At 43.2% G+C, this 27,023-nt stretch overlaps 1 protein-coding gene across 1 annotated transcript in view; it reads left to right on the top strand.

Moving 5' to 3' along the window:
• The window catches only part of nsmaf (neutral sphingomyelinase (N-SMase) activation associated factor), a 59,782-nt gene extending 49,075 nt beyond the window's left edge, over positions 1 to 10,707 (top strand). Inside the window, exons 29-31 of the mRNA XM_080752183.1 lie at positions 5,378 to 5,480; positions 5,712 to 5,821; positions 7,342 to 10,707. Coding sequence (XP_080608309.1) covers positions 5,378 to 5,480; positions 5,712 to 5,821; positions 7,342 to 7,436 — 308 coding nt within the window. The 3' untranslated portion in view covers positions 7,437 to 10,707. The remainder of the gene's footprint in view (positions 1 to 5,377; positions 5,481 to 5,711; positions 5,822 to 7,341) is intronic.
• The last annotated feature ends 16,316 nt before the right edge of the window (positions 10,708 to 27,023 follow it).

Below are 27,023 nucleotides of genomic sequence, written 5' to 3'. Positions count from 1 at the left end.
TTGCAAGCATTTGTTTTGCACAAAAATCTTTCCTTGGGCGAGAAATGGCCCCACAAAATGATGGTTTAGTGATGAGTTTTTTGGGTGTTTTTGGGGGCCATTTCTCGCCCAAGGAAAGGTTTTTGTGCAAAACAAATGCTTGCAATGGATTCAGATTCATGACAAACCCCTAGTTAGACCCCTCACATCCTACTTAAAGCAGATTTCTTTTCTGGGTATTTTCCTCTGTATAGAAAGTCTATGGGAGCCCAACTTGATATGGATATTATATGGGTAAACATCAAAAATCCATGATGTTTACCCTTATAAAATCCATCGTTAGGTCCTAAAGAAGCCTAAAAAAAAGTTCTGCGCTTTTATCCGCTTCGTTTTGGTAATGTCAAAAACCAGCGTTAAAGGAGTCATCCAGACCAAAACACATATAGGGTTAAATCTGTCTTTTATCATACCCCTTAATTTTTACCTGCTTTATTCCATTTTTTTCATAGCTGCCTCTGTTGCTAGATTTCGTGGGCCCTCTCATAACTAACAGAGTGTATAGCCTTTATACTAGTGCGGTTATTTCTTCAGCTTCAAAGTTAGTATTTTTTTATTGGATTGTGTTTACACAACGTCCTGAGACCAACCAAACCGCTGTTTTGACCTCACAGGCACCCTTACTTGTCAAACCGACCCCTCCCTCCCCTCCCTTTCTAGCCTCTCCTCTCCCTGCTCTGGTGCAGAGCAGAAGCCGTTTGACAAGTAAGGGTGCCTGTGAGGTCAAAACAGTGGTTTGGTTGGTCTCAGGACGTTGTGTAAACACAATCCAATAAAAAAATACTAACTTTGAAGCTAAAGAAATAACCGCACTAGTATAAAGGCTATACACTCTGTTAGTTATGAGAGGGCCCGCAAAATCTAGCAACAGGGGCAGCCGAAATCTAGCAAAAGGGGCAGCTATGAAAAAAATCGACTAAAGCAGGTATGAAGGGGTATGATAAAAGACAGATTTAACCCTATATGTGTTTTGGTCTGGATGACTCCTTTAAGCAACTGAGCTGGTAACCGGTAGAGTCGCCAGAAAGAAGCTCGCCGTCTTGAATTTGTTTTACTGAGTATAAGGTACAACACCAGAGGGAGCGCACAAAATGATCTGATAATACAAACACATTATAGCACAAATATGGGTTAATTCTCCTTCTACATCAGAGGTCGGTAATTAGATTTGGCCTCGGGCCAATTCTTTTCTAAGTCATGATGGGGGGCCAGAACATCTGCGTCTCAAGTCCTTAAATAATTCCTATTTCCTATTTCCTTGCTTGTATGTTAATCCCTCCCATTGAGGAAATAGAGTCCCATGAGACGTCCCATTGGCCATTTCTGATGACAACATCACAGGTGATAGGCCAACACCCAGTGGGCGGGACTAACATACAAGGAAATAGGAAACAAGTGAAGGAAATAGGAATTATTTAGGGACTTGAGACGCGGGAAAGGCTAATTTAAGAAATTCATAGTTAAACAATGTTACTGGAACTCCAAGACATACTGCCTTACAAACATAGGCATCTGTGATAAAAAGAAAAGAATATATATGTGGAAAAACGAGCGGTTTCCCCCCTTTCTATTTGCAAATATTGATGGACTGATGTAGTGAATGAAGCCTTTAATAATTGTAATGATTAGCCTACATACTTTTATTTTCATAATTATTATTTCCTTCTTCTCTGCTGCCAGTCGTAGACTACAACATCACATAAATATAATAATTTTTTAAACATGATTCATAATAAATCACTTTGCACATCTTACAATTCTGTGCAGCACGTTGTGAGTTTGTAGATTCAATATACTGTGCGCAAGTTGCGCAACACCGCTGCACGTTGACAAATTGGTCGTTAATGAAGTGATCGCAGCTGCTCGGCAGAGAGAAAGACAGACTGCTAGAGAACGCTAAACATCAGCCTTATCTGCTTCAAATAGGCAAGAGAAATGACACGAACCAAAAGCATAAAGAAGCAGAAACAGTGGAAAGGGACGTTTATAGAGAAATATGGACAGAAAATGTACACCGCTAACGCCTATGCGCCGTTTATCCTACCTGGACTCATCAATGCAAAGCCCCTTTAGAAGCGCAACAGCTTTGCCGTGACATTTTTGGCTGCTTGAAAGGAAATTATTTTAGACAGCACCAAGATGAAGCATGGATGGCACCTCCAAAGTTAGTTTCCACGTACTTTGACCACAGGTAAAAGCTCATAGCAGCAGCAAGCAGCAGCAGCACCGCCAATCTGTCACTACACACGGCTGCTGCGTACTCCCTCTGCCTATTCACTCAGCATGATTACGTTGAATATTAAAAGCATGTGGGAATGCGTTCTCTGTTTGGACATTATAGCTACAATAGCGTATATGTGGGACTGTCCAGTATTGTTTAAAAATAATAATAATCAAAATAAAATAAAAACATAATTCTCAAAATAATCTGAGGGGCCAGAAATAATTTCCAAGGGGCCAGTTTTGGCCTGCGGGCCGCCTACTGCCACTGAAGTGTGGAATTCCTTGACTGTTTCCCTCAAGACATGTAGCTCGCTGGGCCCTTTCAAGGCTGCCCTGAAAATCCACCTTTAATTGCATTGAATGTAGTTCTTTACTCCATACATATAATGTATTTTATAATTGCAATAAATGTTGTTCTTGTACTATTTGTGATGAAATGAATGCCAAGGACTTCCAACGTAAACAAAGCCGTAAAAGGTCTTATTTATGAAGTTCCTTTTTGGACAGGATGTTTAACCAGCCTGTGCTGCACTGCACATATTTGTGTTGTCTGCACTTATCATGTTATTCATGTTTGTCTAAATAAATGATTCAATCAAGGTTAAGGTTAGGAATAGGGTTATTATTAGGTTTTGGCACCGTTTTACTGAGGTTAAGGTTAGGAATAAGGTTAGGTTTAACCGTTTAGGCATTGTTTACAGAGATATATAAGGATGTTAAGGATCTCAATGGAAAACGACAAACAAGCCTCGCCTTAACCGAGTTTCCTTTTAGTTGACATTGTACCAGTGAACTGTACTGTCATGAAACTGTACCTTTTCCTTTCCAAAACTTCTAATAAATAGTAAATACCTCAATCAATCAAAAGGCATAAACCATCAGCCCAGGCGAGTTTCTTTCCGGCGACTCTTATGTTATTCAGAGCAGATAACTGTTCAGATGTAGAAATGTATCTTGAGGAGAGAGACACTGGAGCAGCTCAGACAATTCAAGCCTTTTATTCAGGTGCTAGTACAAATGATCAGGGGTGTCGCACCAAATTCTGGGCCCTGGGTACTTTAGATATACATGCAGATATACAAGCTCACAGCGCGGCACCGAGTGCCGCACTGCGAGCTTGTAGATCTGCTATTTTTGAAAAATCGCAAACGTTTGTGCAAGTCTACGTTTTTTTTGAAAAACCTATGTTTCTCTGTCGGTGGACTGGTGCCCAAACCTTTTCATGTGAAGGACCCCCAAAATTGTATGTATTTGGCCACGGACCCCCATCTCAAAATATGTAGTTCCAGGGACCCCCATCTCAAAATATTTAGTTCCAGGGACCACCCAGAAGCAAAATTTGAGTTACAAACGTTTGCTTAAAAATACATAATTATATTAAAAGATTTGCTCAAATTTTTTCACGACTTTTCAAAAATTGAGCTTGTATATCTGCTATTTTTCAATAGCTAAAGTATGAAATAGTTAAGGCCCCCCTCCGCCTTGGGCCCTAGTAACTCAGTCCCATTCCCCCCCCCCCCTCCCCCCCCCCCATGTGACACCCCTGCAAATGATCATGAATGACGTTTCAATGTCAGTCATTATCGTTAGTACTAGCACCTGAATAAAAGGCTTGAATTGTCTGAGCTGCTCTAGTTCTATCTCTCCTCTGCATTTTGTCTGTCCCCGCTCCTGCGATGCACCAGACTAGCCGCGTAGGCTGAGGCGCGCCGTAGAACTCCTTTGTTGTAGAAATGTATTCTTATCTGAATGACACGACCCATTCATAGATGGCCAGATTCAACATTATCTGTGAAAACGTGCTCTGAAAGCAGGGGTGGAAAGTACTTAAAGGCAAGGACAATTTAATAGAGGCAGGTCGTTGTGTAGTTACCTTGCCATGATGATGTCACGCCAATGGAAATAAGAAGAAATAAAAGTGTATTGGTTAGAAATTGATCATTCAAAATGTGCTCCTCATTGACTTACATTGACTCTTTTAGCACACACAAAGCTGATTCAGACAATATAGAACATCACAAAACCAAATACTGTTTATTTTTTAATATATAAAAAAGCGTTGCGAGGCGTTGGGAGCATGTAGATTTTCAAGATTTCTGCCCCTAATATTTGACAGTTTGGCCAATGTTTAAGTTGTCATTTTAGAAGTATTAAACATTTACCTTTACCCTCTATAAACTTAAACTTTGTTGGTTTAATTACAGCTGAGTGAGAAAACAATGTTGCACATTAGGTTAATCATCTGGGGACCCCTCAAAATAATTTGGGAACCCTCCTGGTGGTCCCGACCCACAGGTTGAGAACCACTGTTCTATACTGTCTGAATCATCTTTGTTTGCGTTTGTACGTGCCAATAGAGTGTCTTTGAGGGCTGATTCACCATACAATGTAAGTCAACGAGGAGGAACACGTTTGTAATGCATTTGAATGCAAGTTACTCCTGTATATAAACTTAACATTTGACATGGAGTATCTATACTTTCACTCATGCCCTGCAGGGCATTGAGTACTTTGTCCACCACTGTCTGGGAGAAGTGGGAGTTGGATGATGAACAGGAATAAATGCAAAGCCCACAAGAAGAAGCAGCTCCTTGCAGGGGTTTTGTCCATTTTTAGTTTTTTATTCAGCATTAGGAGTTATTGGGCAGGGAAAAGTACAGTACATATGCTTCTTTTTTCCTTTTTTGAAATACATCTACTTACAGACAGACATGCAGACAGAAACAAGGTTTTGGAACCAACAAGTCAAAAAAATATGAAGAAACATACGAACAACGGGAGGCGGAATTTCCAATTTGAGAGATCGAGCACTATGGGGTGTCCGGAAGTTGTCTCAAGTTATTAAAATAGGTTATTACGGGGCCCCAGGTGGACATAAATCCTCCGGGGGAACATTGTAAGTCATACTTGATTTTCTCAAGATTTAGGCATCTTTTATCCAACAATCTGGTTTAGGGGGGAATGGAGATTTCCAGTCTAGAAGGATTCTCCTTCGAGCAAGTAATGACAAGAAGGCTATACTGTTCTGGAATTTTTTATTGAAAGTGAGATTTTTAGGAAGTACACCAACAATTCTTGCCGGGGTTTTGTACTAATACCTGTGATATTGCCTCCTCAGACAGTCGACACATTCTGAGCGTGGGCGCAGACTGCTGTCTGAAGGTGACAGACGTGCAGTCAGGCATGGTCATCTCCTCTGTGAAAGCCGAGGAGGAACAGAGGTAGGATCACCGTCTCTGTGGACGTTTTCTCGAACCCCAGAAGTCCATTGAGTTTAGTGTCGCATAGGGCAGTGATACTCAAACTCCGGCCCGCGGGCCACTTCCGTCCCGTTTTTGACTGGCCCACCAGCTCAATGTCCTCAAAGTCACGCATCCAACAAGCTTTAAAGTGAGCAGATTGGACCTTGCATTCCTGAGATAATGGCCAAAACATCTTTTGTGGGTCCACAGGTGTTTCTGCTGGGACGGGAACACAGTTCTGTCAGGGGGGCGGTCCGGGGACCTGCTGATCTGGGACCTGCTCAGCAACACGGTGACCAACAAGATCCCTGCACATTCAGGTACCACCCAGGCATCAACACCAACCTTCACATAGGGTTGTCACAATTATTACATATTCGTCTAATCGCAATTATTTGACATAATCGCAATTATTTTGTGATAATCTTCATAATCGTTTACATGTTGAAAAATGTTTATATATGTTCAAACAGTTAAAAATAGTGGAAATAGCAGATCTACAAGCTCACAACGCGACGCGTTGTGAGCTCGTAGATCGGCTATTTCCACTATCAATGTTCTTTTTAAAGTGTAAAGTTGTCAAATATGCCATTCATTTCTTTGTATATTTACTGTAGGTTATGTGTCATATCTGCCATTTGCAACTTCAAAGTCTAAAAGCCAAACAGAAATGTAATTGTCAACGACAGAAACACGATTAAATCGTTAATCACACAGTTATTTGAGTGACAATTAATAGTCATGTAAAATGTCATAATCGTGACAGCCCTACACACACACACTCAGAAGGATCATCATACATAATCTTTGCTGTCTGGGCAGAAACCTTATCTCCATATTCTAGATTTTTTTCATAAATTAACATCCGACTTGGATCAGACTACAGCGTCACATAAAAGCATCAAAAATAGCAGATCCGCAAGATCGAAACGAGGCGCATATTTTTTTCCCCCTAGTCGATCTGCTTCTTTTTCTTTTTTTTTGAATCCTGAAAAAGTAACAGGTTTGGACTAGATCATCGGTTCTATCTGTGACAGTTTCATGTCAAGGACCCCCAAAATGATATGTATTTGGCCCCGGACGCCCATGGGACCAAGGCATAATCCTTTTAAAATGTTTGCATTTTAGTTTTTATTTGAAACAAGAGAATAATACTGTGCCTCCAAAATGAAATGTATTTAGATTGATAGTATTGTTTTGTTTTTAGTTTCTCCTCCCAAGTTGTGGTCAGATCTACATTTGCCACATTTGCGTTTACCCATTCAGGCCTAGAATTATTGAATGCTTTAACTATTGAGAAATAGCAGATATACAAGCTCACAGCGCGGCACCAAGTGCTGCGCTGCGAGCTTGTAGATCTGCTATTTTTGAAAAGTCGTGAAAACTGTGTGCAAATCTTTGAATATATGTATTTTTTAAGCGAACATTTGTAACTCAAATTTTGCCTCTGGGGGGTCCCTGGAACTAAATATTTTGAGATGGGGGTCCGTGGCCAAATACCTATCATTTTGGGGGTCCTTCACATGAAAAAGGTTTGAGAAATACTGACATAGTAGTCTCTCAAGAACAGACTAACTGAGCTCCAGTTAAGTGAAAAGGACCTTTTCTTTGACCATGGCTAGCCAGATTGCTGACATAGAAACATTAGAAGGAATCAAAAGACACTTATAGAATCGGGTCAAAATTCAAACGCTCACGATTTTTCAAAAATAGCAGATCTACAAGCTCGCAGCGCGGCACAGAATAGTTAAAGCATTCAATAATTCTAGGCCTAAATTTAAAGTTCTTAATTATTCCAACTGTTTGTCTTTGCGTGTGTGTGCGCGTGTCGTCGGAGCAGGTGCGGTCACGGCCATGTGGATGAGCGAGCAGTGCACGACGGTCATCACAGGAGGAGAAGACAAACAGATCATCTACTGGAAGTCCCACTTTTAACCAAGCAACCTCAGACTGAGCAGCAGTCGACCGCACACTGTTCTCCAGCCTGGACACCAGAAGTATGAGCTGTAAAACGCTGCGTTCACAGTTCACACTGGCAGCTGCAAAAGATACATAGATTCAAAGCGATGCCGCATATCTGTCACCGAGTCCCTGCCGACGCTCATTGACACACATGCGTCTTAGGAGGGAGAGAAATATAAAGGACAATATCATTGCTCCTCTTGTCTCTATATTCAAACTATTTGTGTTTAATGCCGTACTTGATCATACTACAGGGTCACACAAAAGCATCAAAAGTAGCAGAGCGGTAGATCGAAACACGGCGCAAAACGACCTGCTTTGATCTGCTACTTTTGCTGTTTTTTTATTTTATTTTATTTGAACACTGAAAAGTAACAGTTTTCCACCCAAGTGACCCGACAGCTGTGATATAAACCCTGTGGTTAAAATGAAAAAGAGCACAGAGCTGGCTCCCCAAGCAGGAATTGACCCTTTGTTAGCCTTCTAGTTGGTCCCTGACTGACTGACTGACTGACTGACTGACTGACTGACTGACTGACTGACTGACTGACTGACTGACCAGCCAGCAGGCTCTTTCTGCCTTGTTCCGCCTTATAGTTGTTTATGTTGAATCTTTCTAAAACATCATTTTTGGAGAACAGAAAACATCATGCCCAGTCACTATACTGCACCTGAGATGTTCCTTTTCACTGACACCAAGTTTAAATTAAGAATTGAACACACAGAACATCAATACGAAGCAACCGAAAAACACGTTATTTCAATGGTAGTGGATGGAGAGGCAGGATTTTTGTCCAACCAAGAAACGGCAAACCAATGGGTGCGAAGAGGGGCGGTACCACGGGCGGGACTTGACAAAGGGTCAATTGTGTGAAGAGAGAAGTCGAGTGGAAATGGTTAAACACCTGGTCGTGTTGTATTTTTGTAGCTGCGAAATGTTGAAGCCAGCTAAACTTTGTACTTTCTTGTAGCGGCTGCATACTTCGCTTTGTCTTCATGTCGCCGTCTTCCATTGAAAATGAAAGGTTAGCTTTGTAGCTGCCAGTCTGAACTCGGTATTACCGTTCGTTCCCACCGACCAGACACAGCGCAAGTTTGTTTTTCGTGATGAGATTCGATGTCATCGATAAATGCTTTGCTTTTTTTTCTCTCGCCTGGAGCGGCACAAGTAGTGAGAATCGCACATATTGAAACCTTTTGAAAAATGTGTTTCTTTTCTTTTCATCTGGTGAATGCACCTTCATTCAAACTAGACCGCTTTGCCCAAGGCTGACTCACTCATTTGGACTTGATGAACATTCTTCAAATCCCCCAACTTGCTATATCACAGTATAGCAATTGCATTACAGCAGTGTTTCTCAACCTTTTTTCTGCATGGGCACACTTTTCATGTCCCAAGAATCCATGGGCACACCAACATAATACGGGGGGTGTAAATATCGTCACTGTCGGGAAGAAACCTTGTATCTCCAAAGTTTCAAATTTGTACGTTTCTTCACAAAGTAAAGCCCCGCTTCATCATACAAGGCTGTCGCACGACAGTAGTGAAAACAGCAGATCTGTGTGCTTGTAGATCGGCTGTTTTCACTAGTTTAAATCATTTTTAAAATGATAAATACAATACTGGCTTTCAAGCAGTTTCAAGGGGCACACTTGACCCTTCTCAGTGGCACACCAAAGGTCCCCAGGCACAGTGGTTGAGAAACACTGTATTACAGTACGGGAGAGTGTTTTCTGCTGGTGTTTCAGTCCGAGTGTATCAAAGGGTGCGTTCGGAAATGCGCACCGGGTGTGTGCTCAGTGTAGTGAGTGCCTAAACCTAACCCTAACCTCAGTAAAACTATGCCTAAACTCAACCCTAACCCTAACCTTAACCTCAGTAAAACTATGCCTAAACCTAACCCTAACCCCTAACCCTAACCACACCCGGTGCACATTTCCGAATGCACCCTTTGATACACTCGGACTGAAACACCAGCAGAAAACACTCTCCCATTACAGTACAGTATCAAGTGAAACCGCCATTTTAACAGTGCTCAATCGGAGACCAAAGAAAAGTACTTTCAAGTCAAATCTCATTGCTGTGCACAGAATTAACAGACAGTATTGCCTTTAACCACTGAAAGCCTATATACTTTGATGTACACAAACAGGAAAAGATGATCTACAAGCAGTTGTGAGCTTGTAGTTTGTCTATTTTTCTGCAGAATGTTCGCCTATTATGACATGCAGGGGTTCTTGTGGGTAGGGTAGCTCTGGTCCATCGCGTCACCTCCAGTGACACTCTGACAGACCCGTCGGCAAATGAATAGACCGCGTTTTCTCAGCCCCTACGAGCGCTCAACTTGAGTCAAAATAAACAAAACTACTTCACTAATCACCAAACCAAAGGTAGTTTTGCGTTGTTGAAAGTCTATTCTCCGCGGTGGTGAGCCCCTCAGCACCCCCCCTACTCTGTAAAATACATTATTTTTGTCATGAAATAAAACGCACCCACCTCGAGCCACCCAGCGGCCACCGCAGATACAATGGTTCACAACCCGGAAATAAGCGGCGGTCGAGTTGGATGCACTTTATTTCATGACAAAAAGAATGTATTTCACAGAGTAGGTGGAGTGCTGAGGGGCTCACCACCGTGGAGAATAGACGTTCAACAACACAAAACTACCTTTGGTTTGGTGATTAGTGAAGTAGTTTTGTTTATTTTGACTGAAGTTGAGCGCTCGTAGGGGCTGAGAAAACGCGGTCTATTCATTTGCCGACTGGTCTGTCAGAGCGTCACTGGAGGTGACGCGATGGACCAGAGCTATGGGTAGGGTAGCTCAGTGGTTCTCAAAGTGGGGTCCGGGGAAGCCATGGGGTCCTTGAGCGGGTTCCAGGGGGTCCCCAGCAAAAGTAGTCAATATAGCATGAAACCACTTTAACCCTATCAACTATTTAAAAATAGACGATCTATAAGCTCACAGCATGTTGCGACGCATTGTAGAGCTTGTAGATCTGCTGTTTTAAAAACCTTTTTTAAGAAATTTTAAATAATTTTTAAATGTTTTACATTTTGTATGGGGGTCCCTAGCACAAAATATTTTCCGTTGTGGGTCTGTGGCCATTATTTTGGGGGTCCTTGACTAGGGCTGTTACAATTATTACATAATCGTCTAATCGCAATTATTTTAGGTAATCGCAATTATTTTGCATAATCGTCATAATTGTTTCCATGTTGAGAAATGTTAATGGTTACAAACACTTTCCAAAAGTAGTGGAAATAGCCGATCTACAAGCTCACAACGCGTTGCGAGCTTGTAGATCGGCTATTTCCACTATCAATGTTCTTTTTAAAGTATAAAATTGTCAAATATGTCAGTAATTTCTTTGTTTATTCAAGTTATGTGTCATGATTGCCATGTGCAACTTCAAAGCCTACAAAAACACTATTAAATCGTTAATCGCAATTATTTGAGTGACAATTAATCGTCATGTAAAATTAATCGTGACACCCCTATCCTTGACGCGAAAAAGGTTTGAGAACCACTGGGTTAGTTTATCTGTACAATGGCTTCGGTTTTCACTTCAGTGTTTTGGTTCTGTCAACGTGGCCGTTTCTGTGGGCTTCGTTCATATAAAGGTGTGTTGTGTATCTTATGATGTTACATTGTTTCTTTTAAGTTGATTTGTTGATGCTTGAGTTTTCTGTCTCTGTGTTTTATTCGGTTCTGTATTTTCGTAAGAACTTTGTTCTACTGAAGAACAATAAATAATGACCAACCAACTCAAACCATAGTTCTTTGTAAATCTTACTATTTGCCTCGTCTTAGAGCTAACTATTTTTTATTGGTCAACACATTTTAGTTCCTTCCCTTGTAGTTGTAGGCTGATATCCAAGTATGAAAAGAACAGGTGGCTGGGGGCGTGTTCCTCCCTCCGCGTCATCAGCGCCCTCACCCTAGGTGGGGTTGGCGAAAGGGCATTTCTGTGTGGAGTTTGCATGTTCTCCCCGTGTCTCCTAGGGTAGATGCCCTCACAAAAACATGCATTAGTCCTGGTTTCTATACTACCAGCCAGGTGCTCCCCAATTCCCCTGGCGCGGCAGGGGGAGAGCGGAAACCAGGACTACAGGTTAGGTAGTTGGCACTGGGTGAGAAAATGGGTTGCAAAAAACGTGGGATAAAAATATTTTAAAAAAAAAAGAAAGAAAAGAACAGGTAAGATCCAAGGCACTCCGCTCAGTTGAGTATTTAAAAGAAACGCCTTTATTTTGTCATGGCTTTGCTTTGCCAATCAGTTGGTCTCCCAACTGATTGGGGAGGAAAAGTCTAGCTTTTTACCCCTTATCCCAGGGGTCTTCAACAGGGGGTCTGGGACCCCTATGGGGTCCTCAGAGTTACTACAGGGGGTCCTCCAAATCTTTGTGTGATAGAAACTTCTTTTTTTTCTCCTTTTTTATATTAACCACTTGAACCAAATTCTTCCATATTCTGAGACCTTTAGCTAAAAATAGCCGATCTACAAGCTCACAACGCCTCGCAGTAGAACGGCTATTTTTGGCAAAGGGCTTTGGTGTAGAGGGGAAAAAGAGCAAGTTGATAAAGTATTGACGGTTCAAGTGGTTAAATATCTGAAAACACAAATTGACATGAATCCAAAATACACTGATGATTGTGCTGCCAAACGATGAAACTATTATGGAATCTATGAACAGGTTGTGGGGGTCCCTGCTTCATCTCTCTCTCAACTAAGGGGTCCTTGGCCTGAAAATGTTGAAGCCTTATGCTCACCAATGTAGTTGTTATACCAATTAATCCTCCCCACACACATTTCTATGTGTTGTCACTGCCCAAGTCCGACTCACTTTTTCTGACATTTCTCCATGATTGTTAAATTGGCAGAACTCTCACAATTGTTATACCACAGTCATCTATAGCACGGGTCTTCAACTTTTTCAGGCCAAGGACCCCTTACTTGAGAGAAAGATGAAGCAGGGACCCCCACAACCTGTTCATAGATTCCATGTAGTTTCATCGTTTGACAGCACACAATCATTGTGTATTTTAGATTCATGTACATCTTTGTTTTCATATATTTAACCAGTTGAACCCTCGATACTTACTAAACTTGACCTTTCACTCTGTACTTAGTCTGCTCTTTTTCCCCTCTACACCAAACCTCTTTGCCTAAAATAGCCGATCTACAAAGATTTGGAGGACTCCCTGTAGTAACTCTGAGGACCCCCTGTTGAAGACCCCTGATCTATAGGGCGGCAGTGGCTCAGGAGGTAGAGCGGCCGCTTGGGTTCGATCCCGGGCTCCCCCAGTGTTGGTGTCCTTGAGCACCGTGCCTTGCATGGTTTCCTCCGCCATCGGTGTATGAATGAACGGGTGAATGTAATGCAAAATCATTGTAAAGCGCCTTGGATAAAGGCACTATATAAATGCACCATTTATTGAGTGTTCATCTTGGTCACTCACAAGGTTATTAGTATATATATATATAAACTTCATTACAGGCTCAAGGCCCACAGGGTAGAAAACAATACATTACACAAGCAAGACAAAAAACGAGAAACAGTACAGTACATTTACCCAGCCCCTCCAGAGCTAAAGAGGCACTCATGCCAGTGTCCTCTAATGGTAGACGTGTACCTGACAGAGCTACTGCCAGGGTCTGTCATCAGTCCAATTAATCCATTCAAGGAGCGATCCAGTCTGCACATGAACTTATAAGACAGGTTCCTCAACAGAGCCATGAAGGTGGTGAGACCCAAAGTAACAAAGAGCTCACTGGCCCTTTTGCTCCTGGGTTTCTTTAACAGAATGCGAAGGCAGTCAGTGTAGGCTACTTGCAGCTACTTTAAGCTCTCTTTCTTATACTTCACCCACAGAGGGGCTGTATATAGAGGAGTGCAGTAAGCTCTAAACAGGTTAACCTTAACATCAGTAGTACAATGGTGAAATTTACAAACCAAAATATTTGCTTGTACATATAGCATTCTCCTCTGTCTAGACATATCCTCATCATCCTCTAAGGTGTCTGTGATAATGTGCCCAAGATATTTTGTACTTTTCAACACTTCACAAACATTGTTTGACCAGACAGATATAGACACTAGAGGGCAGCAGAGTGCTAAAAGAAATATGAAATCCTGTAAAACCACATAGCATGTTGAGAGGGGCCTCTATAGTAACTTGCCACCTCTTCAGTCCAAACGATACAATTATTCTTTTGGTGAAGATCCTTCGACTGATAAGTATTCCAAAACATGTTTAGGACACAAGACGATAAAGACTTAATTTCAAAGTGGTCTGCGCACTTTGAGCTTATAGATCAGCAATTCCTCTGCTTTAAGAAAACTTTAAATGTAGGCTACCAGTAAAAGTGGTTAAGTGGGTTTTAGAGATACTGAACATGAGCTTGTGTGACTAAATACTAACTACATTGGATCCATTGTTTGGAACACAGATCCTTTTATTACATTTCTTGAAAAAATAACAGTTTTGGACATTCCAGCGATGACCTGTGAGACCTATCCCTACCCTATGAGAAAGTCGTGTTCACAGATCAAGGTAAGGTCATAGTCATTTAAATCTGCACTGTGTGACTTTCCTCTTCCACCCCAGATTGAACACGGTTTCCTGCTGAAATGTTTTACCTTTGAGCTAATAGAGCAGGGGTCTTCAACGTTTCCAGGCCAAGGACCCCTTAGTTGAGATATTGTATACATGTGTGATGGAGATTCTCATCGATTTCATAAATAGATCAGATCTACAAGTTCTCAACGCCTCTTGTAGATCTGCTATTTTTGGCTAAAGTTCTCCTCAGATTATAGGCAGGGTTCCCACACATTTTACCAATTAATTTCCAAACCTTTTCTAAAACTTTTCCAGAATATTTAACCCGATTTCCAGGACTATATAACAATAACATCAGCTCAATAACAGGTTGCTTACTCCTATGCGCAATGCCCAAAGACAGGTAGTGTATGCCAGTGGTTCTCAACCTTTTCAGGCCGTGACCCCCGAAATAATCATGTTTTAACTGGGGACCCCGGCACCCTGACGAGCACTAAGAGTTGAGGAATTTTATATAAAACGGTTCTATTGTAAAAATAGCAGATCTACATGCTCACAACGCCTCGCGTTGCGAGGCGTTGTGAGATGTAGATCGGCTATTTTCACAATTTCTGCCTCTAATATTTGACAATTTGGCCCATGTTTAATTTGACATTTCAGAGCTATTAACAAAATCAATAACCAAAGACAATGCATAGCTATTTTTTCCAGGACCTTCCAGGACCCTTGATCAATTCCAAAACTTTTCCAGTCCTGGAAAAATATTTTTCTAATTTCAAAATATTTCCAGGAATTTCATGACCGTGGGAACCCTGTATAGGGATGCGGTGGTTCAAGTTGTTAATTTAAAATGATTATCCTATCACACAAGGATTTGGTGGCCCCCCTGTAGTAACTTTGGGCCCCTGTTGAAGACCCCTGTAATAGAGCCTGCCTGCTTGTGTCTGAAAAATATTGTGTCTGATACTGTGTCTAGGTGAGGTGTGACCTTTGTAAAAAGCAAGTCTTTTGCACACCTACAAAGGCGACAGATGCAATTAAGTCACTTTTAACCCTGCAAGACCAAAACAATTAAAACAAATCAGATGGAGTTGTAGGAGTCCTAATCACAGGAAAACGCAATGTTAAAAAATGAATAATGTTTTTGTAAGGTTTTATAGCCATAAATCATAAATCAAGCTCTAATTTGCATTTTTGGGATATTTTTCACAATAATAACATATGTACATGTTCTAGACATTCTAATGATCACGAAAAACAATATTACAGGCATTTTACTTACGTTTCAGTGAGGAATAGCTTCAGTTAAAAAGTGAGATGTTGTTCGTCCAGACGCTTGAATTTCAACTTCTCTGGGAGGTGTGAATGTCAGTCTCTGTGGGGGGTATTTATATGCAAATATCGTGGCCAATGGCATTGTAATACTAAACAATAGGATTTAATGGTGATGTTAATGTGAAAAAAGAACAGGAAAACTAATTATAACGTTTTTTTTAAATGATTTAAAAAAATGTTGCCAAAAAGCAACGCTGGTCCTTGCAGGGTTAATTAACATATTCAGATCTTTTTAGTGCTTTTAAGTCCATCAGGTTATTTTGTTAGTCCTAAAAGATAACCTGATGAAGGTATAAACGACATTGAATGTAATTTATAATTCTCATAAGCAGTCATATACTCATGTATGTAAGGGACCTTGTAGATTATTATTAGGCTATTATTATTTTATTTTTTTAAACATTATTTTTATCCCACGATTTTGTAACCCTTTTTCACCCAGTGCCAATTGCCTAAGCTGTAATCCTGGGCTCTGCTCTCCCTCTGCCAACCCGGGGAGAGCCCCAAACTGAACTCATGCTTCCTTCTATGCATGAGGAGTGAGCAGGCCGCTACTTATCACCCGACAGAGGGGAAATTCCCCGGTTTGACATACTGTAGCATGTGGAAGGAACACGTTATTCGAACCAGTTCCTTTCCCTTCCATCAGGCGCCCCGGCTGGCCAGGGGGAGGCAGTATAGAGACCACGATTACTGTTTTTTGTGAGGGTATCTATCCTAGCAGACACGGGGAGAACACGCAAACTCCACACAGAAAGGCCCTTTCGCCAACCCCACCTAGGATGTGGGCGCTGATGACGCGGAGGAGAGAACACAGTGCCCTCAGCGTCCTCGGAGGGAATCAAACCCAGGACCTTCTAGCTGTGAGGCGACAGCACTACCGACTGTGCCACCATGCCCCTTGAAATAGGTGTCTTTAACAAGCAACTTTACCACTGAAGTATATCTCACCAAGAAGCTGCAGTTTATCCACCTCTTTCCGCGGGAGGTTACTGGGGAATTTTTTGCACCACACTTCCGGTTAACAGCAGACATACAAGCTCACGTCGCGTCGCAGATGCAACCGTTGTGAGCTTGTAGATCACACTCCGCTGCGGCGCCGGAAGCTCCGTGCAACTTCTGCGCAATGCACGATGGGATGTTGGAAAGTTGTGGATACAGTCAGCTCACTCCCACTGTTTGAGTGCCAGCATATCCAAACCTAACATAAGGACATAACCGCCAGGTAAATATAGACTCCATGTTCCTTGTGATAACAAATAGCCTTAATTACTGTACACCTCTCTGGATCATGACATGATGTATGATGAGTTAATGATGTTCCCTAAAGGAACATCATTAACTCAGGAACATGTCGTTCCAGGTTCATAGGTACAGTGTGCCCCAGACTCTGGAACAGCCTCCAAGTAGAATAGTAACAATATCATACCATACCATACATACAACTTCATTAAATGCACACAAGACTGTTACAACAAAAATGAACAAATGTTCACAGTTAACAGTTTGACTGTTTGTTGTGTCCTATAGGTCTGATAGGACACAACAATGACATGATGTGTCCAATATATAACTTATTAGTATATATATATATATATATATATATATATATATATATATATATATATAATATATATATATATATATATATATATTACGGCCCGCTTTATACTGCATTCATGCATTTTGATGCACATATAGGATAATGTCTGTGGCAGTCCTTTATTATAGTGCACACGCACAGGCTTTGATTTTGATATTAAGGAAAATAGGAAGTAGATATTTCTATGCACGGATCCCTGTTATGGACGCGTCTTTATGAGAACAATATTGGAGACAGACTTGCAAGGTTTTTGGTTATGTCTGAGGCCTGATCACTCAGCTGATGAGAGCACAGGCTTTTATGATTTGTTTCATCAACCATTAGTTGAGAGCTCTACCATCTTTCAGACCAGACCGGATCTGCTGAAAGGATGAAAGAAACATTTACTGTGTTTACTTCAAGTGGATGAAGATTGACAGTGCACTGCATATGGAGAATTATTTATTTCTTGTAATAGACAACATCCTGTCATCCTCTCATGTGATGAACGGACTGCACTCAAAACTCGTCTGTTGCTGCCTGGCTACATGAAACAGAAGTAGCAAAAGTAGACAACATTTCTGGCTGTTCCAATCAATCTTTATTTGTCACATCACTGATTACATTACAGGTAATATGGGTGAAATTCTTATTTGTTTAGTTTCCTGGCTACATCTGAACTGCACAAGTCTGTGAGTCTGAACAACAGCGCCCCTCCCTTAACATGTGTGGTCAGAAAAGGTACTGCAGGCTACATACAGGCAGACAGACAGACACGGACGCATACATACCCACACACACGGCCACGTATAGGAGACGGTGTGACCGCCGCTCAAAAAAAAAAATCACACCCGTGTGAACTGAGCGGTGGTTCCCCCCCCCCCCCCCCTTCCCCCCTGTGTGTGTGTGTGTGTGTGTGCGTGTGTGTGTGTGTGTGTGCCTGGTCTGGCCTGGACAACAGCGCCCCTCCCTTAACGTGTGGTCAGAAAAGGTTACTGCAGGCTACAGACAGACAGACAGACAGACCCACACACACGGCCACGTATAGGAGCGTTGTGACCACCGCTCAAAAAAAACCACTGTAGACATGTAGACAGCTGGGTCTTGTTGCACTTTTTTCACATCTAAAGGCAATCATCCCGCACAATAGATATACACACGATGCACTGCTCTAGTGTCACGTCCGTCTCTTCCACCTGTCTATTCTATGTGTGATTCCTGCCTGTGTCTGTCTCTGTTTGGGCCTCTGTAGATTGTGTAAGCGTATACTCAGGGGCGTCACAAGGGGGGTGAGGGGGGGACTGAGTTAACAGGGCCCAAGGTAGAGGGGCCTTAATAAGTTATGTTATGCTTTAGCTATTGAAAAATCGCAGATATACAAGCTCACAGCGCGGCACCGAGTGTTGTGAAAATGTGTGCAAATCTTTGTATTTTTTTTAAGCAAAAATGTATAACTCAAATTTTGCTTCTGGGGGGTCCCTGGTACTAAATATTTTGAGAAGGGGGTCCGTGGCCAAATACATATCATTTTGGGGGTCCTTCACACATGAAAAGGTTTGAGCTCCACTGACACAGATACAAAGTTGTTTTTTTTTTTTTTTTAAACCTGGATTTGAAGGATTTGAAATATTCAAAGATTTTTTCAAAAATAGCAGATCTACAAGCTTGTATATCTGATATTTTTCAATTGTTAAAGCAGTAAAAGCACAAAATTATGCGTAATAATGCGTTCCCAGTCTAAATGGGTTAAACCCCCTCCCCCTATGAAGAACATTCATGGGGGGCCCCGCAGTGAACGTTACAGCAGGGGTGCGAGCACAACTCAAACTCATTTCAACATCGTTTAACTTCTTACCGGGTGCACGGTCGGGACACGTAACTATACAAGAAATCTCAAAGAGAACACCAGCACTCTCGGACAAGTCCATTTAAGGCACATTTATTTTAAGTTTAGTTGGTCAGGGCAAGCTGCAGAGCAGCAGAAACAAACGGACGCGTTTCGGCGTGAAGCCCGCGTTGTATCTCCCCCGCAGTGAATCCTTGTACCCGGGGCCCAGAATTTGGTGCGACACCCCTGCGTATACTACAGTATGTCTATATTGGGTGTACCGGCTCACGACTTCCAGCTTTGGCACACCTGTCTCTAGTTTCCTCGTTTCTCTCAAGTTAATCCACCTGCCTTGCCAAGCTCATCAACCTCACAGTATTTTAAGGCCTTGTCTTCGCTCTCTATTTGTTGCCGCAACACCACACTTTTCCCTGTGACTGCACTCGGTGTTCTCCTGTGTGTTTTTGGCTGCGAGTCAAACAATTTCCTTCTGCCTCTGAACCATACAGTACTTACTTACTGTACCTCATACATGGGCAACTGGCGGCCCGGGGGCCACATGCGGCCCCCACCTTCACTTAATGCGGCCCACAGGTTAATGGAATACTGATATATTATTGATTTCAGCTGTTACAATTCTAAACATGACCTGCTTTAATTCTGTCATTCTATGTTAGTAGCTTAATGACTAGTATAGTAGTATTAAAATGGCATGTTTTATGTCCAATGTATTTGTATTCAAGTTCATAAAGTTAACATGAGTATATAATTAAATATGTTTGAAATTAAATCAAAATGTTACATTTCAGGATTCCAATTAAAAAATAACAACAAAATTATTCAGGATTCCAATTCAAAAGAAGCAAAACATAGCCGATCTACAAGCTCAAAACGCATCGCAGCGCGATGCGTTTTGAGCTTGTAGATCTGCTATTTTTTGATTCTTTTGTATGAGATACTAGAATGACAAAGTAGGACTTGACAATATGCAATGTGGCCCTCTGGAGTGAAGGTGGAAATATAGTGGCCCTCGCCATCATGAAAGTTGCCCACCCCTGCTGTACCTGCTCCGCTGCAGCCTCTTTTGCTGTCTCATGAGCTTCCCCACTCTTGTGAATACCTTTACTTGACTCTCCGTTTGTGTCTGCATTTGGGCATGGCAGCCTGCTTTACCACTTAAACCCCAACATTTGTGAGCTTGTCGATCTGTTATTTTTAGTGTTGTAGTACTCGAGTCATTGACTCGTCTCGAGTCAGGACTCGAGTCCAAATCTCCATTGACTCGGTCTCGTCTCGGTCTCGCCCTTAATTTGACTTGGACTCGACTCGGTCTCGGACCATTTGACTCACCCCCCACCGAGTCCACTCGAGTCGAGTCACTACATAGTTGGGTCGTTTATGGCACTTCCGTGACCGTGGAGAGCAAAGGTCCCTTTCTCAATGGATTTGTCATCTAGGAGGGTTATTAAACAAATTTGGCCGGGGTGTATTTTTAAAAAGGGTGGGGAAATATTTTTAGAGACCAAAATCCACATGAACGTCGCTTCGGTTCGGTGACTGTTTCTCTTTCTCTCTCTCACCCTGAACCCTACAAATGGATTTAACACTATAGGGTTGGCAACACTGTAGGCCCAAATGACGCCCCTGGATTGTATCATGCTGTTCCATGCAATTCTTTTTAGACTTGAGTGACGCTTACCACAGCAGGTCAAATAGCTCACAAGAGGCCATTAGCACTTAGTGAGATACACATTCTAAAAGAACATGAGAGTTCAAAAGCCTAGACATATAATAAATAAATATTTTATATTTATTTATTTATTCTGAGTGCACCACAAGCTGAGAAAATGATGTTGTTTAAATAGCCAACCGCCAGGTCAACAGCCATGCCACATTGATTGATTGATTGAAGACTTTATTAGAAGTTTGAATAGGAAAAGGTTTCATGTCAGTACAGTTCACTGTTACAAGGTCAACTAAAAGGAGATCCAATAAAGCCTTTCGCTTGTTTACATAGGAAACCTTTATGTATCTCATATAACATTGAATCATAGACAGACAGAACACAGTACTATGCAGAGGATATCATCAATAGCAAAAAAAAAAAAGAAAGAAAAACAGCCGTAAAACAGAAAAAGATTAATTAAAGAAGAAAATAAATAAAATATATTTACAGTGGAAAAGGGGAGGTAAGTAAGTATAGGCTTTGTCTATTACAAATTTCGAGTATAGCAGCCGCCTGTAAGTGACCGATTTTAAAGGAAGTTACGGATATACACTCCTTTAAGGCTTTCGGTAGGGCGTTCCACATGTTAGTGGTATTGGAGGTTTCAACCTGAGTTTGGCCATCTAAAAGTGCAGTCTTAAGGTCATGCACTACCTCTTGTGAGTCGACCAGACCAGACTGTAATGACCTCAGTGTAGGAAAAGACCTGTCAAATAGCTCACTTCAAATCCTTCATGCACGCCATCCTTCAGGGTCCTGAACTGCTTGCTCATCAATGATGGCAGTTGATACCAGATCAATCTGCCTCTGCAGATTTGCAGAGGGTATGTGGGGAAATAATCTGACATCCACCTCCCATAGTCATGGTGGTTGTCATATGCCATAGCACTTTAGCCAGTCCATGAAGGCTACCATACTAAGACAATACTAAGACAGTGTTAGAAGGTGATGTCTGATCCTGAGGTTACAAGATGTCAGAGGAGACATGAAGTCATGTGTGCTCTTCGTCATCTATGGTGAGAGTGCAGTTATTACCTGTGGGCAGGCCAGAGCTTCAAAGTGGCACATACAGTATAAGAAGCAATTTACACTCTGTCTTCTTCCTGATGATGATTCACTGAATCTTCATCTTGAAAGGACAAACCTTACATTTTGCCAGCTCCATTACAACCTGCTAGAGCATCCCTTACCCCTTGGTTATGGTTGGGAACTTGCCAACCAGTGCATCACACCCTTCCCCCCTTGCCCCAGCAGCTCCCACCTTATGACTCTTCAGATGACAGTAGTACTGATGATGAGTGGATGGTGGCGCTAGATGGGACAGATGCATTTTGATGACATGACTGTAGAGATAATGTGTACAGGTTTGTGTCTTGCAAGAATCGGCCTCATGGTGGCGCTAGAAGAGGGCCATGTGAGAAATGAGGGGTGGGGTCTCCACGCCGCCGAGGTGGACAAATGGGTACCGGCCCCAGCTCTCCAGGTCGCTCCTAGCCCGAGTTACGGCCTTTTATGTGCGCTGCAGTGGCGGGGGTCCTCCACTGGGGGCGCGGCATCCGTTCTGGAGCACCAGGAGTCGGTGGTCCCCGGGAATTCCCTGTGAGCAGCCCTGTTGGAGTGGTCATTTGGTCATTTTTGCACATTTGGTCATTTTGCACCTGGGGGTCCCTGGGGCTCCGGGGGTCCCTGGAGGTTTTGGCATGGATCAGGGCAACGGTGGCGGAGATATGAGTAGGGGAAAAGTGTGACGTGTGACGTGACTGACAGACTGACTAACGGAGGGAGGGACGGACTGACAGCCGATGGAGGTTTGGATAGTATAGGAGTGCAAGTAACTGCGACCTAACGGTCGCAATCAAAACGCATCTGTCCCATCTAGCGCCACCATCTGGACGATTTTTGAAAAACACATTTTTGGCCTATTTGTGTATTCAAATAGACTAGAAGCTCGGCCGCCCGGCGCCCTGGGCAACTCGGGAACAATGTAAATAGGGGATGAATGCCCCGCCCTTTAATGCAAACCCCATTATACCTGTTGTCATAGGATCTGTTTTGACCATCTGTTTGCGTGTGTCCATTTATGCCCATATATGGGGATATCTATCTGTCTACGTCCATTTTATGTCCATATATGGAGATCTCTGTAGGACCCGTTTTGACCATCTGTTTGCCTGTGTCCATTTATGCCCATATATGGAGTTATCTGTCTGTCTGCATCCATTTTATGCCCATATATGGAGATCTCTGTATCAGTCTGTGTCCCTTTTATGCCCATATACGGAGATATCTGTCTATATATGCCCATATAGGGAGATCTCTGTATCTGCCCATATGCCCATATATGGAGATCTCAGTCTGTGTCCCTTTTATGCCCATATATCTGCCTGTGTCCCTTTTATGCCCATATAAGGAGATATCCGTCGAGGCAAGGCCCGGCACTGCAGTGATGTCACTATGAGTCAGCGCTTGCGCCGATTTACTGATGTCAGCAGCTAGATGTCTCCATATATGGAGTTATAGGTTGCCCATATACTTGCCCATATACTCTATCTGCGTCCATTTTATGCCCATATGCCCATATATGGAGATCTCTGTATCTGCCCATATGCCCATATATGGAGATCTCTGTATCAGTATGTGTCCCTTTTATGCCCATATACGGAGATATCTGTCTATATATGCCCATATAGGGAGATCTCTGTATCTGCCCATATGCCCATATATGGAGATCTCAGTCTGTGTCCCTTTTATGCCCATATATCTGTCTGTGTCCCTTTTATGCCCAGCGATTGCGCCGATTTGTCCCTTTTATGCCCATATATATGCCTGTGTCCCTTTCATGCCCATATACGGAGATATCTGTCGGGTCGAGGCAAGGCCCGGCACTGCATATGGAGATCTCAGTCTGTGTCCCTTTTATGCCCATATATCTGTCTGTGTCCCTTTTATGCCCAGCGCTTGCGCCGATTTGTCCCTTTTATGCCCATATACCGGTATATGCCTGTGTCCCTTTCATGCCCATATACGGAGATATCTGTCGGGTCGAGGCAAGGCCCGGCACTGCAGTGATGTCACAATGAGTCAGCGATTGCGCCGATTTCCTCCGGAACAGCCTGATGTCAACAATCAGCCTGTCGGGTCGAGGCAAGGCCCGGCACTGCAGTGATGTCACAATGACTCAGCGCTTGCGCCGATTTCCTCCGGAACAGCCTGATGTCAACAATCAGCCCGCATAAGGAGATTCCGAGCGTTTCGCGCCGGTTAGGGAAAACCACGCGTCGGGTCGGGTCGAGGCCCGGCACTGCACTCCGTGCCGCGGCGGGGAACGCGCGTGCCGAATCTGAAGCCGGTGGGACGAACGGTTCTCGAGATACGCGGATTACAAACACACACGCAGAGACTTCTCGCATTTATAGATAGATAAGCGACCGTTTAGGAGTCTTACTAGTATTCCATGTTGTGTTCTAGGTTCTGCAGCTCAAGGTTCGAAGCTCAAGTTATAAGCTCTGGGGCTGATGTGAACGACCCTGAAGTCCATCGTCAGCTTCTACAGCAGGTATGACGGTGGACCACAATATCCTTGCCGTAACTTTTGCAGAATTCTACGTGTGAAAATCTGACATAATATTTCCCAATGCGTCACGCTTGCTAACACTTTCAAAAAGCCAATATAGTACATTGGCAATTTTCAGCAAAGATATTTCATTTAGAGAGAAAACTGAAAAGTCACTAGTTTAATCACATGGGCTGCTCATGTTTATAACATTTCTAGCTGTTGCTGCTGCCGCCGTTCACTCACGCTTTATTTTGAAGAGCCTCGGAAGCTTTGTGCATGTGCACGTGGGTGTCCACTGACGATTGAGGAAGATAATCCCTTTGTTTACAAAAGCTCGCGAAACTAAAATCCAAACCGCGGCCGACCAAAGCGGTAAAGTGTCGCCGTGAAAACAATCAGATCTCTGCTTCCCTGGCGTTCTTTTCACCTCATTCATAGATAAAGCCCTTTTTATGTTTCAGAGTAGAATGGAAATCAATGTAACCAGCCTCCGCCATTTTCTCCCTCTCTCTCTCTCTCTCTCTCTGCTACGGGGTGACGTAATGGACTCGGGTCATTCAGAGGGCAGGCAGCAGCGCGTACAGTTAACCCTTCGTTGTCTCGTCTCTCGACGAGATAACTCCTTTTGGCATGGTGACACCTAGTGGCCTTAACTCGTCACTGAACGTGTTTGGCTCCTTGGGTGTTAAAGTCCTGAGGGACTCGGGTCAATCAAGTATTGGGTTTAATTGGTTCAACCTAACACTCTGTTCTGTATCTGGGTCCCCACCCATTAATTGTAACACTAAATGCATGTGTCCTCTCAAAGTCCAGGAACACATGACCACTTAAACCCCAGCATCCCTATTGTGGGGAAAACTTTCGCAGTAAATAGCAGATGGAAAAGCTCTGGTACTTTCAGCCAAAGCTTCCCCACAATAACAGAAAACTGAAAATACACCAGTATAGAGAGCCCTGAGGGACTCCGGTCAATTATGTAGGGTTTATGTGGATAAACGTGTCATTTGTGAAGGATCTCAAGAAGAGGTTGTCTGTTTCCCGACAGTATTTCTGAGCCTCAAACCAAGATTACCCAGGGGGCAAACCAGCCTTTTTTTAGGAAACCTGCATTTGCCCCGACATAAAAAGTTGTCCACCAGAAATATTATCTATGACCCAGTAGGATCACAACCTATATGGACAACCCGGTCAATTTGTACAACAAAGTCCAATATGGCCGCCTCAATATTAGCCCCTATTAGTTTTAATGGGGGGTGAATAGGGCAAAAATTTAAACTGAGGGATATTTCCACGAAACTTCACAGGTTGATCAATGGTATACATATGAAAATTCTTTGTATTGCAAGTTTCCATGAAATCCAATATGGCCGCCACGATATGGCCGCCATAATGTAAGGACACAGAAAATAGGTTTTGCCTCTAACTTCTGAACCAGATGAGCTAGAAACGCAAACTTGGTGTCTATTTCATGGTGTCTGACCATGGGAGACTCAATGGAATAGCTAATTGCGACCGTAGGTCGCATTTACTACCAAAACCTCCACAGGCTGTCCGTGGGTGGGTGAGTGAGTGAGTCAGTCACACTTTTGCCCTGCTCATATCTCCACAACCGTTGCCCCCATCCATGCCAAATTTTGCACACACACTCCTTGACTGCCAAACTACAACCTCCAAGGACCCCCGGAGCCCCAGGGACCCCCAGGTCCCTGGTGGACCCCCAGATGTAAAAAATGACCAAATGTGGTCACACGTCACACGTCACACTTTTTCCCTGCTCATATCTCCGCAACCGTTGACCCGATCCATGCCACATTTTGCACACACACTCCTTGCCTGCCAAACTACAACCTCCAAGGTCCCCCGAGCCCCAGGGACCCCCAGCTCCCTGGGGGACCCCCAAGTGTAAAAAATGACCAAATGTGCAAAAATGACCAAATGACCACCAACGGGGCTGCTCACGGGGAATTCCCGGGGACCACCCACTCCTCGTGCTCCAGAACGGATGCAAAAGTGGTGACGCCCCCAGTGGAGGACCCCCTCCACTGCAGCTCACATAAAATGCCGATAAGCAACCTACGGTCGCTTATCTCCCGATTAGGGAGTCTTACTGGTTTTATTATTGGGTGTGTCTGGACCTTTATTGTGCATATTTGCAAGATGGTGGATTCCCAAAATAGAGCTTTAACATAATTTCTACCATGATTGTTGACTGCTTTTGCAAATACAAGCAATATGAATCCATTTGCTAAGATTTATGGCACAGAAGGGACTATTCTTGAGTTTGCATGTTGTCAAAATGGCTGTAAACGAGATATTATATTTCCTGTCCGATTCTACTGTATGTAGTTGTAGCAACCAGTAAGGCTCCCTAATCGGGAGATAAGCGACCGTAGGTCACTCATCTCCACAAATAGGGCAAAAATGTGTTTTGCCAAAATCTTCCTGATCCATGTTGATGACATGAGTGTAGACATACTGTGTAGTGATTTTCGTGATTTTAGGGCGAAAATTGTAGGAGCAGTGTCCAAAAATGTGTTTTGCAAGAATCGGCCTCATGGTGGCGCTAGAAGAGGGCCATGTGAGAAATGAGGGGTGGGGTCTCCGCGCCGGCAAGGCGGACGAATAGGTACCGGCCCCGGCTGTCCCGGTCGCTCCTAGCCGGAGTTACGGCATTTGATGTGAGCTGCAGTGTAGGGGGTCCTCCACTGGGGGCGCCACCACTTTTGCATCCGTTCTGGAGCACCAGGAGTCGGTGGTCCCCGGGAATTCCCCGTGAGCAGCCCCGTTGGGGTGGTCATTTGGTCATGTTTGCGCATTTGGTAATTTTTTACATCTGGGGGTCCCCCAGCCAGGTCCCTGGAGCTCCGGGGGTCCTTGGAGGATGTAGTTTGGCAGCCAAGGAACGTGTGTGCAAAATTTGGCATGGATCGGGGCAACGGTTGCGGAGATATAAGCAGGGAAAAAGTGTGA

This window comes from Nannobrachium achirus (genome assembly GCF_963921795.1).
Source record: "Nannobrachium achirus genome assembly, chromosome: 21".
NCBI lineage: Eukaryota > Metazoa > Chordata > Actinopteri > Myctophiformes > Myctophidae > Nannobrachium > Nannobrachium achirus.
Note: the sequence above shows the minus strand (reverse complement) of the source record. Positions and strands in the feature narration are given on the sequence as shown.